Source organism: Castor canadensis, chromosome 8 (assembly GCF_047511655.1).
Source record: "Castor canadensis chromosome 8, mCasCan1.hap1v2, whole genome shotgun sequence".
Taxonomy (NCBI): domain Eukaryota; kingdom Metazoa; phylum Chordata; class Mammalia; order Rodentia; family Castoridae; genus Castor; species Castor canadensis.
In genome coordinates, this window is record NC_133393.1 from 10,553,343 (window position 1) to 10,572,160 (window position 18,818).

Below are 18,818 nucleotides of genomic sequence, written 5' to 3' on the forward strand. Positions count from 1 at the left end.
TTAAAAAAATTCCTATTGCCCAAGCCAGGCTACTTCCTGTTTCAATGACATCTAAATTTCTGGAGGGGACCTAGGAATCAATATACATATTTTAAACTCTCCAGGAGACTTCAAAGTGCAGTAAACACACAAGTCTTTTGTCACCCAGTCGATTTAAGTACTCTGTGGTTGTTGGCTGTATTTTTGTTTTTGTTTGTTTAAGAAAGGGTCACTCTATGCAGCCCGCACTGGCCTCACCTTCATGATCCTCCAGACTTAGACACCTGAGTGCTAGGATTAAGTGCGCCACTACGCCCAAATTGTTGGCTGTTCTTAATCATTGTGTCAGAAACAACAGATCTGTACTGCAGAAATAATTTATTTATAACTATCTTAGAAAAAAAAAAAAAAAGATTGAGACCAGAGGTGTGCCTGGCTCTCCAGCACTTCCCCAACTGGACCAGCAAGTGCAATTTCTTCACAGAACGCCAGGGGGCATCCTGTCCCTCCCCGCTGTACCCGGAACGTCTTCGCGTTCCCGGGCGCACAAAGAGCCCGGCCTCCTCGCGGGTGACATCACAAAGGGCCGCTCCCCCGCCCCCTCGGCGCCACCACGTGTGTCCCGGCGCTCGGCGGCCACCCGACTCAGTCCCTCGCCAGCCGGTCCGGGCAGCGGAGGAGGGCGGCTTGGTAGTGCCTGGAGCTTCGCTATGGGAAGTTGTTCCTTTGCTGTCTCGCCGCCAGCCCTGCTCCCTGCTTCTCCGCAGCCGCTGTCGGAGGCGAGCACAGCGAGGCGCGGGCGGCATCCGCGGCTACTCCTCCCCGCCCGGGCGCCCGCGCCCCTGGGCAGGTGCTGAGCGCCTCAGAGCCTCCCCTGTCGCCTCCCTCACCTGCCCGGCCGCCCCGCTGCCGCAGTGCACATGGGCTGCTGGAGGTAGATGGGCTCCACGCCCGGGAGGCGGCGGTGGATGCGGCGATGGGCAGAAGCAGCCGCCGGTGCCAGCTGCCGTGGGGCCGCGCGCCCCGGGCGCTCCTGCGAGTCCCCGGCTCAGCCACGGGGACCTCCACGAGCAGCAGCAGCGCCCTCGCCTCCTGCAGCCGCATCGCCGGCCGAGTCGCAGCCACGATGATCGCGGGCTCCCTCCTCCTGGTGAGCGCTCGTGGGGACCGAGGGTGGCGGCTGCGCCCGAGCCGCAGGAGCTCTTTTCTGGGAGCGGGGCGGGTCCCCGGGCCGGCTGGGTTGCTAAGGGTTGCTTGCGGGAAGCAACACACCGGAGGGCTCCTGCTAGGTCATTTGGGGGAATCGCAGGCTCAGCTGGGACTCGGCAATGAAGGCGAATTGTTTTCTTAGCAGCGTAGTCTGATTGCGTTGGAGATGGCGCAAGAGGTGGCTGCCCGGCTTCCTGCGCATTTCAGGGCTTTTCCCCCCACTCGGCCTACCTCGCATACCCACACTTACCCTCACCCCCACACCCGGGAGCGCTGGCCCCTCCGCGTGGTGTGGGGCCCGAGCTGCAGCGCCGGGCGCCGCCGCTTTGTTGCAACCGCAATGTCATGTCCGGATGCTACCGCAGTGGGAGACAGTGGTACCCGTGCGCGCCGGCCACCGGCGACCGCTGGGTGCTTCCGCGGTGCATTCCCGAGCAGGGCGCAGGCCGTCCCCTCCTTCGCCCCTCCACCATCTCCTCCATCCTTCCTTCCTTCTTGGCTGCGGTGGGTCCCAGTTTCTGCATGCCAAAAAAAAAAAAAAAGAAAGGAACCCGTAGACCACTCAGGCGCCTCCAAGCACCGGCTCTGAGCCAGCAAGCGCACTGGCTCTCCGGTAGGGGGGAGGGGAAATGAGCTCTGCTTAAAAGATTTTCTCCAGTCTTTGCTACCTGTGGTTAGGCAGGTGACCCTGCAGGATGGTGCAGGTCCCTTCAGTATCCAGGCTGCATCCACATCTGGGGCACTCCCTATGCCCAGTCCTCCATCACATATGTGGCCAAAACGTGAACTCATCCCTGACCCAAAACTCACCCTCAACTTCCCCCACATCCCTCCCCCTTATTTCCAGTATTGGGATGAGCCAGGAATTAGGTGGAATAAAATTTGAGATCAAGCCCTTCAACATCATAAACTTTGCATGCCTCTTATCCCTGCAGGGAGGATGGAGACTGTTAGCTAAAAACCAAACCAAACAAAAAGAGCCTGTTTTCATGGCAAGGCTGTGTAAGGGAAAGGCAGGCTTGCTGTCTCCTGCCCCCAAGGGCCCACTGCCCGGCCAGCCAAGATCTGCTTGTTGCTCAGGCCTGGGAATTCATCCTACAGACACTCTGGTTCCTTCTGTGTGTATTTTAAGAGGAAAAGAGAGAAGAAACCAAGAGTAAAGAGAAGTTTTTTGCTGTTAGCATTTATAATGAAGCAAGTTCCAGAGACTCTTTTCTGCCTTTTATAATAATGGCTAAGTCCAGGTTTGTATCCTTGAAACAAGTGTTGGCAGGTGGAAAGCATTGGAAGTTTCTTAGGGCAAGAATCTAGATTGACTGTCTTAGTCTATAGAGAAGCCCATTCTGTGCCCTTGGGGACAGTGATCCCAATATCAGTGGAGTTAGGTCTGTCACTGGGTTTCCTTCTTCATGGCCTTACACCCACTGCTTTAATTCCACTACATGTTTGTTGGGTGCCCCAGTACATTCGATTGTAAAACTTCTCGTAGAATTCACTTACAGAGTAAATCTTAAGTCATTGTGCAATATTTCATCTATTTACCATGAGATAGCTACTTAATCAATACAATCAAAGGGTAGGCTTCAATAATCAAGAAAGGGCCCATCTCCTTTTCTTAAATCATCAAACTCAGCTTACCCCAAAATCGTGGACTGTGTTTACAAATGAAGATCTAGAATGTAAGGTTGGCTGTTAAAAAATGGAATTTATAATGGGGTTTTAGAGGCAATATCAAGGTGATAACCAATATAGAAGTTCTTATTCTTTAGTTAACTATAATGAAAAGGCTTCACTTAGTCAGGCATAGTGGCTCATGCCTGTAATCCTAGCTACTCAGGAGGTGATCGGAAGGAGGGCTGTTTGAGGCCAACTTGGGCAAAAAGTTAATGAGACCCCTTCTCAACAGATAAGCTAGGTATGGTGGTGCATATCTGTAACCCTAGCTATGCAGAAAGCATAGGCAGGAGGATTATCCTTGAGGCCAGCCCCAGGCAAAAGCATGAGGCCCTGAAAAACAACCTAAAACAAAAAGGGCTGGAGATATTGCTCAAGTGATCAAAGCAACTGCCGTGCAAGCTGCAGGGCCCTGAGTTTAAACCCAAAACAAGTCAAACATAAAAAAAGTTTCACTTAAATTCCAGGAATCCTGAAGGATGACCAAGGGGGTGTGCCAGAGGTCATCAGGCACTATGTTCTAGCACTCAGTCAAGGTGGGGAAGAAAGGCCTATCTTTCCCATTCCCACTCTGCAGGCTTATGTGTAAAGCAGTGATCTCTTCACATTGTCCCCAGGGACATTTGTCCCACTGGAATTCTCAGCCATATCAAAATGTCTATCAGAGCTCAGGTAAACATGGTGGGGTACTCAGAACACCACTGGAGGACCTGAAGTTAGATTAAAAAACAATAGTGCCACTGGAATGTCTCATTCATTATGACTTAAAATTAACCCTGTTCCTTCAACTTATCTCCCTTTTTGTGTGAAAGTCTTAGTTATCTTTGTGAAACTTTGGCATGATAGGCTATCTATATATACACATACACTATAAAATATATACTATGATATATATAGAGAGCAATTAGAGAGAGAGAGAGAGAGAGAGAGAGAGAGAGAGCGTGGGACGGGGGGGGGGTGGACAGCAATTACTTAGGTGCAGGATACTTTACATCAATATGTCATCTACTTCCAAAATCTCCGTGATAGTGCCTCCATTTTACAGGTGAGAAAATAAAGCTTTAAGAATTTCACAAGTCTGTTCTAAGCCACACAGCTTGTGTATGATGGCCCTGGGTTGAAACTCTTCAGCACTGTTTTCCCTCTCCCCTGTGCTATAGTGCCTGTTTCACAACTTCAAATTGCTTGATAATAAAATGCAACAACAGAGAAAGGTTACTGGGGGAAAGTTGAGATGACAGCTTGGTTTGTTGTAGAGCTTCCGTGAGTGTCTTTGGAAGGAACTGTTCTTGCTGGTTGCAGTTCTGTTTCTGATGAGTTGGGGCATCTATGTGATATTAGGCAGTAATGTACAAACTGAAAGACAAGATACGTGTTCCAGGCCCAAAGTCTGGAGGGAGGGTAAATGAGACCTGTAGGTTTGTGCCAGTTTAATGAACGCCCTAGAATGGCTTACCCAAGGTGACAATATCCAGTCAGAGATGCCCTTTTCCCTCAGGGAGCTTGCTTTGGCTGTACAGGTAGAACATTGGCAGGTAGGCAGGAGAGAAAGGAGTTTGGTATGGACATTGGATCTGAAGTTTTGGAAACTACTATTGTACCTATAATATGAATTCCAGACAGAGTACCATTTGTTGTAATAGCCTGTCCAGCTGTGTCTGCCTGGAAAGTACCAAGTATTAGTGTTTGACACTGTTACTGAGACCAGACATCTAGGTTAGAGCTGCCTTCTGACCTTCACTTTGGCTATTGGACTAAGCAGGTTGTGGGGTGGTCTGGTGGGGGCTGAAGTTCTGAATCATGCCATGGCTAAGGAACAAGTTCAAGTAGAACTTCGAATTAAATTTCTATGCACTTGAATTCTGCAATCCTAGAATATGAAAGCTGGAAGGGAGCCTATGCCCTATATTTCTTAGTTGAGGGAAAAAGCAGTCTACATTGAGGAAATGACTTTTTTTCATGTTGACAAACCCTACCTTGATCACCCTTTTCTAGTGAGGCGCTGTCCTGGCTGGTGCAAACCCAGAGATGAGTTGGGGTTCGGATGTCACCATGAAGGTGGCTGTCAGTACTGCTGGTTGGATTTCACTTGCTCATGTGGAATCAGTGGGTGAATGTACTTGGCCCAGAATAAAATGCAAAAGGGGATTGATGTTAAAATCTTTATAAAATGCCTGAAGTAACTTTGGCTGTTAGTTTGAAAGAGAAAGAAAACACCTCTAATCTCAGAATAATGTACCTCAGCCTCAGGAGGGAGAGTGACTTATGGGAAGTCAGGAATGGGGAGGAATGGTCAACTCAGAACTTGAACTGGAATGAAGGATTCCTGACTTACCACATCTGTTATCCCCAGTCAAAATGTCTAGAATGGGTTCATGTTTTTGTTTCTTTGCTGCTTGTTTTGGTGGTACTGAAGTTTGAACTGAATGCCTCATGCTTTCTAAGCAGGCACTATTGCCATTTGAGTCGCTCCACCAGCCCAAAACTAAGATGGGAGATAAAACTTTTTTTTTTTTTTTTTTCCTTCTAGCAGTACTGGGGTTTGAACTCAGGGCCTCACGCTTGCTAGATAGGCACTCTACCACTTGAACTGCTCTGCCAGCCATAAAGGCATTTGTTTGAATCTGCCTCAGGTCTGATCTGAAATGGACAAACAAGCCTCCAGGGTAACTAAACTACAAAAGCAAACCAAATAAGCACATACAACGCACACAATTTCTTGTAGTAAGATGTATCCAACTTTGATAGAAAAAACTGAGAATATATGAGTATAGATCCACCATCTGCCTTCATTATATAATTAGTGTAAGCTAATTTTGAGCAAAGTCTGTCAACTAATATATACGAAGCATGGTCAATGCTGTATTTTCTTGGGTAGTTTACAGATAGTTGCTTTCTCCATGTGTAGCCTCACTGGATAGGAGGAAGTAAGTGTAGGCTTCTGGGTGTGCTCTTGTGAGAAGTCTGTGTACTTTGTATGTTGAAGCTCAGAATGCATAAACATCACACTTTAACTTTGCACTTGACTCCGTCCTTGAGGATGAGAAGTAGAGCCTCTTTAGAGGTTCCACAGGCAAGTTGCAAACTGGTTTTGTGTTTGTTCAACTAGCCCCTTGTAATGCATGTAAACTGTAATTGGCTTAAATAAAGTTTATTAATTGTTTTTCTTTTGGTGACAGGAAATGACCAGATGCATCATCAGACTATTCAGGGACGAGCATGAGCTGAGTGACTTTGCCTTGCGTAAACAGCAGTGCCCATTTGCCAGTAAGCACTAACACTTCGCTGGCCCTCTTCCCCCGAAGCAAGCCTGGCAAACTGTGGTGATACCAGGTCACCAGCAACTTCTTGGCAAACTCAGGTGCTTCTGTTCTGTGCCAAGTGGAGCCTAGATTACCTAAGAGCTTTGGGCATGAGTTCAGTGATCCTTTGGAGCAGACTTAGTCTAGAGCATTAGATGCAGATAGATATGCCTGTTGGACAGAATGACAACCAAAGCCATAATAGGAGTTAGCTTGGTCCCAAAGTTGAATCCCCATTGAGCCTTAGCAGGGGGCTGGGCTTTGTTGCTGTTTCAGTAGCAGCTGCTGAGTTCTGATTCTTTAGGAATAGGGGCGAGCACATGGATAAATACTGGCCTTTCTCCAGTGTTTTTATTTGTCAAATACACAAAAGTCAACAGAAATTGTCTTGTCACCTGGCTTTCCTACCACCTCCCATTTCTAGCCTGAAGCCAAGAGACGTGGAGCTCCGACAGAGGTTGTATAACATGGGAGGAATCTGGTAGATGTCATATGGTCAGAACTTATGTCTAGAAAGAGGATGATCTCTGATATTCATGTTGTTGATTCACGGCAGGAACATTCTCAGTGTTCTTGAGGGGTGCCAAAGGCCACCAGGAAGATTCTCATGTCAGTGTGCTGGCTTTGGAGATGACAGATGTTTGCAGTGGTGGGAAGGGTGTGCTCAGAGGATCTCAGGCAGGTGTGGGATGGGCAGGATGTGGGTGGGTTGTCAGAGTGCTATATTATGTAGTTTTACCTTCAGAATACTTGAAAATTACACCCAAGACTGTTGTAAAGTAAACATAAAAGAAGGAGGGGTTTAGCAAGCCAAGGCATATCTAGGCTAATTATCTAATATTTGTATAATTTTCCATTCGCTCCTCTGCCACCAGAACCTCGTGGCGGCTCTGTTGCTTGGCACCATTTGCAGATCTGTGTGTTTGGGGAGAAGGAACATAGGCTTCATGGATTTAGGAGAGAGGTGATGAGTCCTGGAATCAGATGAGATCAGCACATTAGGTTGAGTTGAGCTTCTGCACTGAGGCTCCAAGAGGAGTGATAAGAAAATGGCTATTAGTGTTAGTCATTGGTATTGCTATCACTAGCCCATGTTTATCAAGTACATATTGATGTTATTCTATAACTTTTACAAACCATCTCAGGAAATCTTACAAGTCCCTGAGGTAGATACGTTAGCCCCATTCTACAGATAAGGGAATGAGATTTGAGAGAGTTGAAAGTCGTGCCATTGGCAAGTGCTGGTAGAGCGTATTCAAATCTAGGTCAGTGTGGCTTCATACACTGCTCTTTCTGCCAAGTTGTAGGTAGGGATGGTTTACTTTAATTTGTCAGAATTTTGTTTCCTGTAAAGGGAAAGACTTTACCCAAGAGTTCAGCCTGCTCTTTTCATCTGGTGAACACTTCTGCTCCATGATGGTGTTTGAAAATTTAGCCAAAACTACTAGTCAGAGCAAACTGTGTGTGGATTGAAAGGGGAGGGCGTGCATTTTCCTGTGGTGTGACTCTGACAGGCCGTGGTGCCATGCTCAAGATGAAAGATCCTCCAAGTTGAAGTGTTAAAAATAGGGGATGGGTGCTTTGCTTTCCTGCAACTTGGGTCATTTTGAAAAATATTTGCTTAGTGAGTAACTGCGTGACATGAGTTCTGCTTAGCAATGTAGTTTCAGCTCACTTATCCTGAGAACCTGAGAACCTTTTAGAGTTTTCTTTGCTGCCAACCTAATTATTTGTATAGAATAAGTGCATGGGCTTATACCATCTGTTAGTCGTATTTCCTTTGTTCACTTTTCATCTCAGGTCTCTTAGAAACTGGTTTAACTCCATGATTTGAGAGGTCCCATAGATTTTGTGTGTGTGTGTGTGTGTGTGTGTGTGTGTGTGTGTTGCAGTGTGTAGTTTATCATACTCACTGGTAACACCCTCTTAAGTAAGCTTTTAAACATATATCTCTGTAGATTATAGGAATTAAGTAGACCAGAGAAAGACAAAGGGTGAGAGGAAATTGTTTAATCATTGGTCCCAGAAAGGGTTTAGAATTCTGGTCTCCCAGAGGAACTTTGGGAGAAAAAACATTCTCTAATTTCACCCTAGATATGGCCAGCTCTACTCAATCAGGAGTGGGACAGGCAGGAAGGTCGGGAGAAGGGAAAGAAATTCAAAGGCAAATGGTGACTGGCACCTAGAATAGTTTAACTCATGTGTCTGTATTGTCTATGTTCTGCTTTTCTTTGTGTAGCTGTTTTCTGTTCTCTTAGAGACATATTTGTATTTTTCATTCATTTAATAAAAATTATGGAGCATCTATTAAATGTCAGATATGACTATAGGTATGTGGAAACATATAGATATATGTTCATAGAAGGGGTGATGTTGAATAAGAACCAGACATTCAAAGAGAAGAAGGAAGAGGATACCATTGGGAGGGAATAGCAGATAGAACAGCCCATATGTAGGGAAGATCCTACCAATGCAGGAAATAAAAGGTAGGCCACTGTGGTTGGTGCTCAGTGAATGAGAGCTATGGGAGCTAGGGTTGAGGTTGAAGAGGCAAGCAGGGGTTAAATCACATGGGACTCTTGAAGATGTGAAGACATGGGGAAATCACTCAATGCAGTGAGAAGGAGAGTAACAATATGACTTGAATTTAATCTTTTAAACAATTTTTAATTTGTTCTGTTTTGAAGTTCTGGAGATTGAACCTAGGGCCTTGTACATGCTAGGCAAGCCTTCTACAACCCTAAATTTTTAAAATAGAACACTCTAGCAGCATCATTGGTATGAGTTAGAATGGAGGAAGCATGGAAGCAAGAGCCAGTTGGAATCTTTGACAACAGTTCAGGGTAGAGACAATGGGTGCTGGGATGGTGGCAGTGAAGATGAGCATTACTAGACAGAGATTTTGGAGAGAGTTTACTGATGGTGAGATAGGAGAGGACGTGGTGTTGAAGGAAAACAGTGATCATGGCTGACTCCGGCTATGGTGGGAAGGGCAGTCTGAAGAGATTTGATTCCCATTAGTTCAGTCTTCATGCCTGCCATTTGAAATAGCTGCATCCCTGCCAGTTAGCAATGTGTGGAGCCATCTTTCTCGTGGTTGTTGGGTACATGGATTACAGTTGTTCTTCCACTGAATGTGGCATTAATGAAGATGGTTTTATGCAGACCAGTAATTCTTTTTGGTTTTGCATTATTTTCCCAGGTGCATTCCCCAAAGTGGAACTGCCAGGTCAAAGGAAACAAAAGAACAGTTTTATGGCTTTTGTTGCATATAAGGTTTTCTTCAGGAAGACAATTAATTTAGAGTGTCATCAGCCATCTATAAATACGCTTTCTACCCCACAAACCTGCCAGCACTGGGGTTTATCACTTTAATTTATTTATGCTCTTTTAATTCGGTTATAAGGGTCTTTGGTTGTACAAATTTGCATTTCAGTAGTTGCTAGAGACATCATAAATTTATCCACATGATGGTTACTTTTGTAAATACTCAGGTAGTCCTCTGTCTCTACCATTGAGCAGAAGTTATGCTAACTTCTTTTACATTAATTCTCTACATCTTTTTGGTTGTAGGTTTTCACTAGCTGTATGTGGCATATATATTTACATTCTTTTGATATCACTATATTTAATAACATGGAATTTTAAGTTTTTGTTATTTAACCCATTTTCATTTTTGTGTCTGAGAATATTTTCTTTTTGTTGCAGTTCATTTTGTTTTAATAGTCAAAATCAATCCCTTAGCAGATGGGATAAACTATTCTGATAAGTTTGCATTTTATAGTTTTATCTTTTCAATATTGGATTTGTTGACCTTTCTAGACTTTAGTGTCATATTTGTGGTGAGAGTTACCTCAGCATATTCTGCAGCATGTTAAGACACAGGTGTGAGTAAAGGATTGGATGAGTAAATTCATTCAGGAAGAGTTGGGTTCATTCAGTTCCCCGGTTGGGGAGCTCTTCTCCAGGGTCTCCTGGAGCCAACGGGGAGATGATATTAATTGTGCCTTCCCAAGAGAAGCTTATAATGAGGAACATTTCTTAAATTTCAGGCCAGGTAAACTTTATCTGTAAAGTGTAAGATGGTGTTTTTGGCTTTGTGGGACATAAGATCTCTGTAGTAACTGCCCCATTCTGTCTTCATATGGAAACAGCAGTCTCACACAGTACCTCACAGCATGGGCTCCAATACAACTGGATTTGTGGATACTGAAATTTGAATTTTTGTATGATTTTCATATGTTACTAAATGTCCTTTTGATTTTTTTCAAGTATTCAAAATGTGAAAACTTTGTAGCTTCTGAGCTGTACCATAATAGGCAGGTACTAGAGCTTACTCATTTTTGTTTCTTTGGACCATAAAATCGTTCCCATTTTATGGGATTAGATCAGGAGAAATGCACTCTGGAAAATACTTAATAAATGTTGCTCCATTTATTTAAACTGTACTTATTCATATTAAATCCTTTCTCCTTTCTTATTTGCTATGCACATACCAACTTTTTCTTATACATCTATTTTGAAAATTGGCCCTTTTTTCTTTTTAAACTCTTTACATGAAGTTTGTAGTTCGGGTTGTATAGTATGCTCTTTGTCTAGGAGGATATGTTTCATGATTAGAGCTTTTTAAAATCTGGAATTTTGGGGATGCATTTGCCACATAGCTCTATGGTGGAGCACTTACCTGGCATGTGAATGGGGCTGGGTTTGATCTCCAGCACTGCAATAAATAAGTAAATATGTAAATAAAATATAATCTGGAATTTTCGATATACTTCTCAGGAATCATATTTGAATCTTAATTGAGATTCTTTAAAAGATTGTCTTGGCCAATAGTGGTGGCTTAAGCCTATAACCCTAGCAAAGTTTGAGAGATCATGGTTCGAGGCCAGCCTGGGCAAAAAGTTCTTGAAACCCCATCTCAGCCAATAAAAACTTGGCATGGGGCATGTGCCCATCATCCCAGCTATGTGGCAAGCATAAATAGGAGGATCACCAATCAGGCTATCCAGGCATAAAGGGAGACCCTATATGAAAAACACCTGAAGCAAAAAAAGTTTGGGTCATGGTCCAAGTGGTACAGGGCCTCCCCAGTATGTTCAAGTTCCTGAGTTCAAACCCCAGTACTGCCCCCCCATCACCAAAAAAAGATTGTCTAATCTCAAGGGAATAAAACTAAAATATAGTAAAATAGTAAGTTGATGGGAGTGACGGTTAAGAAACTAGTATTTGTGAAGTACTTACTATGTGCCAGGAACTTTTCAATGCCTTACCTATTTTAACAATGATCAAAGCATCTCTTGAGTGTAGGTATTACTGTTATCTCCATTATACTAGGGAGGCAGTAGAGACATGGAATTTGAGCCACTCAGTAGTAAGGATAGAAAAAAACCCAAAATGTTTTTCCTACTCTCATACCAGACACCTGATTCTCCAGCTGATACAGTTGGGAGTTTTGTAATTCAATTCTGACGCTGTCTACCTGGAGATATGCTTCAGATGCCACAGGTTAAAGACTCGGTTCCACAAGACTTCCCCCTCCCCCTTAAGATAGGTTGTGATCTGTGCTTCTGATTAACCAGCTATAAATCTGGGTTCCCATGACCCCCTCCTTGGGTTCAATTAACTTGCTAGTGCAGGGCTCACAAATCTTAGGGAAACACTTTACCAACTTATTAATAAAGGGTATTACAGACGAGCAATTATATAGAAGAGGCAAGGCATAGAGAGGGGTGCAGAACCTCCATTGGGCACATACCCTCTGGGCACTTGCATGTGCTCAGTTGTCTGGAAGCTCTCTGAACCTTGTCCTTTGGGATTTTATGGAGGCTTCATAATGTTGGCATGACTGATTACATCTCTAGCCATTGGTGATTAACTCATCCTTCATCCTCTCTCCTTCTCAGAGGTTGAGGGTTGGGGCAAAAATCACAACTTGATAATCATGCCTTGGTCTTTCTGGTGACCAATCCAAACCCTGATGCTATTTAAGAGTCATCAGCTCCAATCATTTCATTCACATACAAAAGACACTGATATCACTCTAGAGAGCGATGTGCCAGAAACCTGGGGTAGAGAAATAATAATATGTAGAAATATATATTTCTTATTGTCACAGTATCACACCCAGCTAGTACCTGGTAGAACTGGGTCTGCTTGGCACCCTCGATGTCCAAATAAGTTTTCCTTAGACTTCCATGCTGGAGTTGCCACACTGCCTAGAAAAGTTGGTTTTGCCTAGGTTAATATGTTCTTTAAATTCTTATTGAGCACAGAGTAGTATCCCCCCAAGTTCTCCTATTGTCTTGCATGTGAAGCCAAATCAGTTACAGATTAGTGACTAGGTAAGTGGACAGCCAGCTCTTGGCATCTTTAGGTAGGTGGAGGTCTTATGTAATAGCCACTGTGATGGAGGGAGGTGAGGTTCTGTGGCCCAGGGGCTGAGTGCCTCTTGCACATGCCCTCCTGCCCTGCAGGCTCCAGGGGAAGTGGCATCTGGTGAAGTTTTGCCTGTTATTTTTTTTCTCCTTTCTTGTTGTCTCTTGAGCTTGCCTCCTCCTGGTCCTACAGTCAGCACATTCTAGCCTTGGCATTCTTGATAGCCACCAGCTTTAAAAACACTCCCTGCTTTTGGCCTGGCAACAGAAGACTTTTTTTTTTTTTTTTCAACCAGAAAGGATGATAGGAAATGAGAGAACTCACCAGGTTTATATAACATAACTGGAAGTGTTCTGCCCGTGATTTGTGGAAGCTTTACCCTTGAGATGCTCGTTTTCATGCATTTCTTTTTTCCTTTCAAATCTGGAGAATTCTAGGCAGCCAATGTCTGGATATTGCAAATTTAACAATGATGCTCAAGATGAAATGGCCAGAAACTGAGGGCATCCATCTAGCTCTGCCTGACTTTTGCCTTTTGGTCATCTGTTAGCATGCTTTAGTCATCCTCACAGGAATAACTTGGTTGCCTTATAATCTTCACAATAACTGAACTTCCTCTCCAAAATACTATCTTTATACAGTATTTGAAAACATTCTTCACCAAACTCCCAGGCAATTTTCCTGCTTGACCATTACAAATAATAAAAGGATATCACTGCCTTGAGTTCATTCATTTCCAATTACAATACGATTAGAATTTGATAAGGGAATAAGAATGGCATAAATATGTTGTAATCGTAAGTTGCGAGGAATTTTGTTTGCTTGCTTGAAGAGTAAGACCATGGAATGAGAATTCTTGAAGAATAAGTGGACACCAACATTCTGATGTGTGTTTGCATGTTCAGGTGCTTCTTGTCTTCACTCAGGCCCATCTCGGTACCCTAGAGTAGAAGTGACAGCACAGGTGTGAAGCAAGGTGAGTCCTGAGACCTTGGAGACCAGCCTTTACAGTACTCATTTACGTGAGCTACGTCTTCCCTCTTTTGAAATTTGTTTTGTTCTTAGTTTTTTTAGTCATTCAATAAGTATTCACAAGCCAGGTGCTGGTGGCTCATGTCTGTAATACTAGCTACTTGAGGGGCTGAGAATGGGAGGATTTTGGTTCAAAGGCAGCCACGGAAAATTGTTAGTGAGATCCCCTCATCTTAAAAATAACTACGGCAAAAAGGACTGGAGGTGTGACTCAAGAAGTAGAGCACCTACTTTGAGAGTAACTTCAAGAGCCAAGTCCTGAGTTCAAACACCAGTCCTATCTCCACCCCCCAGATTCATGGTGTTTCTATACCATGTACCATTTGGGATGGTGCACTTGATATTTGCCTCATTTACCCACTGTTGGCAGAATAAGTTCCCGGATAAACGAAAATTTCCTAATAACTGAAGTTTAAACTAGGAAAGAACATAGATAACTTTGAAGAATAATCTTATTATACTGATAATTCTAGGCACCAAGTTAGTGTACTCTTTTCTTTAAAAAAAGGAGAGGGGAATGTTTTAACTCTTATAAGCAATTTCTTCTTAAGCTCTGTGCACAGGATAATTCTTGTAAATCAGTTGTGGTTCTTTTAAAACAGAGTGATGTCTTTGGGGTGTTTGGAAGTGAAATGAACTATTTGCCTTTATACGGAAGGGTGCTAGACTGCTTTAGCTCTTGAGTTCTTGGGACTACATTGGGTTTTCTCAAGCTTGCTTTTATCCATCTTCAGCAGCTTCCTCTACCAACCCTTTAATTTGCTGCTCCTAACTGTTTATGGTGTGTAAATTCACTCCTTTAGTCAGCATGAATTAGGTCCTTCGGGATTTGGGTAGTATCTGTGTATAAAATCAGCTTGATTGATCCTTGTAATCATGGAGCTTGTGGTCCAGAGGGGGAGGCACACTTCATAGATAAATGTGTAAGTAGAAAACTGTGGAATCCATACAGGGAAAATGGGAATGGGGGGAGGTTGTAAAAACCATTCTCTGTTGGGGAAGGGAGGCTAGGGAAGTGTTTCAGAGGAGATCCTGTCTCTATTAACAGTTTTGCATTTCTTCTTAAGTCAGGTGGGAAGTGACTGGAAATTTAGGCTAGAGATGAGAGGATTGCATTTGGTGTGTAAGCTATAACCCTCAGAGGAGGTATAGCCCTCAGAGGAGGCCTGAGGGTTTCTGTGAGCACTGGTCTATATTTTTGATATTTCTTTTGATTGCTCAGTACAGGTTTTGAGAGACGTTTTTTCTGCAGATACTGAATCTTTGAAATTTGTGGGCCATGTGGTCTCTGTTACAACTACCCAGCTCTTCCACTGTAGCATGGAAGCAGCCATGGATTCCAATAAACTTGTTTATAGGAACAATTGGTATGTTGTATTCCATTTGCTAGCCCCAGGCTCAGAGGATGCTTTGCTTATTATTTCCATAATCTTTATTATTGAGGTAGTTGAGCAAGTGAGGAAGTGCAGTCTACGTGGTTGTCCCTGGCCTTGAGCTGCTTATAATCATTATGGGAAGATAAGTATATACACTTATGGGGCCATTAGCCAGCATTACACGGCAATATGTAATTAGGCTCTGATATGATGAACAGAAACAGGAAATGTGATGAGGAATTTGCTCATCTGCTTGGAATCTGGGTGTCTAGGAATTGTTTTAAAGGGTTCATAAAAAAGGTAGAGCTTGACATAAGTAATCACAACACTTAGAAGGTTCAGTTGAATACAACCTCACTAACACCACCTGCTAATTTTATGAGGGAGTAAAATGAGGTCGTGTTGATATTAAGACAATGTTTAGGCAAGAATGTAAATGTTCTTTTCTCAAAATCTTTGCCCAGATATTCTTTCAACTCTTGATTTTGTCCACCCATGGGCTTGAAATACATACATAGTAGGTGCATATTTTAATGAGGAAGAGAGGATGGAGTGAGTGTTTTCAAGTTATTGGTTTGTGTTGAGCCTTTTTTTGATCTAGAAGAATGTAATTCTTGAAAGACTAAGAGCAGTATGGTTGTATCTGGTATTTGGAGGGGGAGGGAAAGAAGAGAAACTGATTAGGGGATGGGAAGGGAAGGAAAGAATTATAGAAGATAGAAAAATGTGTTCATTGACATAAAGATAAGGAAGAATCTCTAAGTGAAGACATAATCCATACTGATGAAGAACATAGTATGAAGTTCATAGTATGAACTATGTTCTAATATGGAAGGATCTCAACGATCAATGTTAGAAGTAAAACAAAAGAAGACTGGGGCTGTAGCTCAGTGGTGGAGCATTTGCCTTGCATGTGTGAAACCCTGAGTTCAATCCCCAGCACCAAGAAAGAAAAGAAAAGAAAAAAAGAAAGAAGTTGAACAAAAACAAATTATAGAACAGTACATATGGCCTGTCCCCTTTAGATATGTAAATTCCACAGCAACAGAAACAGCTAACTCAAAGTATGAGCACGCAAATACTCAGAAAAGGGCCTGGAAAGAAGTGTACCAAAATTAACAGTGAGTCTCTGGGATGAGTGGATTTGAGCAGAGATTTAAGTGTTTTTACTCTATGTTTCTGATTTATTAAAATTATTACTAGAATGTTTATTTTTGTTAAAAAAGGCTAATAAAGAGTTTTAGGACAATTGAAAGTACAGGGCTGGGTAAGAGACGGAGGGGAGTGACTGTGGCAGTGGGATTGGGTTGTGTCCACAATGTGTTCTCAAAATCAGAGATTAGATCCAGAGGGGTTTGAGCTTAGTTCAGGGGGTCCAAAATTTAGTTAGGCATCAGAATCACTTGGAGAGCTTAAAAGCAAAACAAACCACAGAGCTAAAACAAAACACATTCCTGACCTGATTGCAGAGTCACAATGGCCTCAGAGGATGAGACTGGGGATATGAAGTTTTTGTAAAATCTTCCTAGGCAATTTTGATGCTTGTGTCTGTGACCTGAGGCTTTGGTGAACTTGTGATATCAATTTATCCACCTCTGTACAAATGGGAGAATTAAGAATCTTGATTTGTAAGACCCAGCTTCAGGTGTTTGGCACAGTCAGGTGTTTTCTCCATATACTAGCTTGTCTTTTTTTTTTTGAACTCAGGGCCTACACCTTGAGCTACTCCACCAGCCCTTTTTTTTGTGATGGGTTTTTTCAAGACAGGGTCTCGTGGACATTTGCCTGGGCAAATCACGATCCTCCTGATCTCTGCCTCCTGAGTAGCTAGGAGTGTAGGCGTGAGCCAACTGTGCCTGGCCCATCTCGTCTTTATATTTTATAGAGAGCATCCTTAAATAATTGTCTTTGATTTGATCCCTCTCATCCCCACTACCCACGACTTCACTTCCAGAATCATTTTTGGGAATGGTTTTTACAATGTTTTAATTTTCTTAAAAACTAAAGATTGCCACCAAGCTAGTGGGAAAAGCTCTAGCTTAGATCATGACTGCAGTTGATTAGAAGGTCTCAGGAAAATAACTGTTCTCAGGTACCATTTGTCTTTAAAGAGAAAGGAGTGTTGCCACTCTTCCTCCAGCATTGTTCCAGAGAGGAAAAGGAGCCCAGTGGAGCAGTTCCTCTAGCTTTGTAGCACAGGTGGTTTGGAACCATTGACTTGGAAGAGATCTTAACGATCCCTCTAGCCAGTGATGGTCAGACTTGTTTCACTCATAAAACAAGAGTTCTTTCAAATGAACTTTTACTTGGAAGCCTAATTAGGCTTGGTAAAACAGAGCTGCTATGTTTAAGGCAGAATGGGGGACTGAGAGTCTACCTCCCACTCCTTCTTGGCCCAAGAGGCAGCCCTGCCGCTGTGTCCTTTCTGTTCAGTGCTCTTTTGTGACCGATTTGAAAATGAATCAGCTGGGCATGGTGGTGCAAGTCTGTAATCCCAGCACTTGGGAGACGGAGGCGGGAGGATAGGGAGTTCGGGGCCAGCCTGGGCTACATACTGACACTCTGACTAAAAAAAAGGTGACAAATCCACTGAAAACATGGGAAGAGTATAGATGCATTGGTATTTGGAGGTGGCTTTTGTATACTGCTCTGTTAAGTCAGTGATTCTCAGGGGCTGACGTAGCACCTACCTACTCCATATCTTAGATTTTGGAGTTCATACTCTGGGGAGACACATGAAGCGGTAGGAAGCTTAGCTTCCCCCACCACACATATACACAGGGCCATTTGTGACTCCCTGTGCTTAATCGATAGATACCTCCTGGGGATGCATGTGGCTGATTGTCTAGCCTCTGCACAGGCAGGGAGGCAGATATAGTTAACATAATATCAGATTTATGTTCAACCCTGACCACCACTCCCGGGTCAGATCTTGAGTTTGATCCACTGCGTTCATTTAATAATTGTAGTAGCCTGCCATATGGGTTACTTATACATTTTTCAAATGTCCAAAATGCTGCAGCTACCTAAAACTACTTTGTTTGTAGACATTAGATAATGAAGAACTCCAAGAAATATAGACAAAGCTCTTTGTAACTTTTTGGGTCATGTCTTTAGTGTTGGGAAGATTGGAGGTAATCTTGTCCTTGATATTTGCCAAGTGGAACTTGGGCTCCACAGGGCAGTTCCTCTTCTAGTGCATCTCCCACGCTTGGAAGAGGGTTTCTGGGGCTGATTTTGCAAACAGAAGCAGTAAGGAAACAAAAGGTAAAGGTAAAGTCAGGATTGAGAAGAGAAGACATCAGAGAATTTATCATCACTTAGCATGGGGTGCTTTTTCTTTGGGCTCCCAGATGAAATTAAGCTTCTTAATAAGAAAATCAATCACTACCCATTTAAAAACATTCCTTTTAGTCTTAGATTAAAGAAAAACTGAATGTATTATAAACTGAAAATGAATGAAAAATTATTATTGTCTTTTTAACTGGAGGCAGCTCTGGGACTGGGTAAGAGACTTCCCAGGAAATGTTTTTGGTTCAGATAGTTCAGTTTTAGGGCTGGGTAGTAAATGAATCATGGGTTAGTTTCAAGATACTAAGTAAATAGGAACTCTGATCACTTTGAAAAAGCTTCTTGCTTTCCCTCTTACACTGCTGGTGGAAATGTAAACTAGTACAACCACTCTGGAAAAAAATTTGGAGGCTACTTAAAAAGCCAAACATTGATCTACCATTTGATCCAGCAATACCACTCTTGGGGATATACCCAAAAGACTGTGACACAGGTCACTCCAGAGGCACCTGCACACCCATGTTTATTGCAGCACTATTCACAATAGCCAAGTTATGAAAGCAGTCAAGATGCCCCA

General features: G+C 43.2%; 1 protein-coding gene across 1 annotated transcript in view; it reads left to right on the forward strand.

Moving 5' to 3' along the window:
* Nucleotides 1-823: 823 nt before the first annotated feature.
* Tnfrsf21 (TNF receptor superfamily member 21) overlaps nucleotides 824-18,818 on the forward strand; it is a 63,278-nt gene continuing 45,283 nt past the window's right edge. The window contains exon 1 of the mRNA XM_020172393.2: nucleotides 824-1,129. Within this exon, the coding sequence (XP_020027982.2) occupies nucleotides 956-1,129 (174 nt within the window). The 5' untranslated portion in view covers nucleotides 824-955. The remainder of the gene's footprint in view (nucleotides 1,130-18,818) is intronic.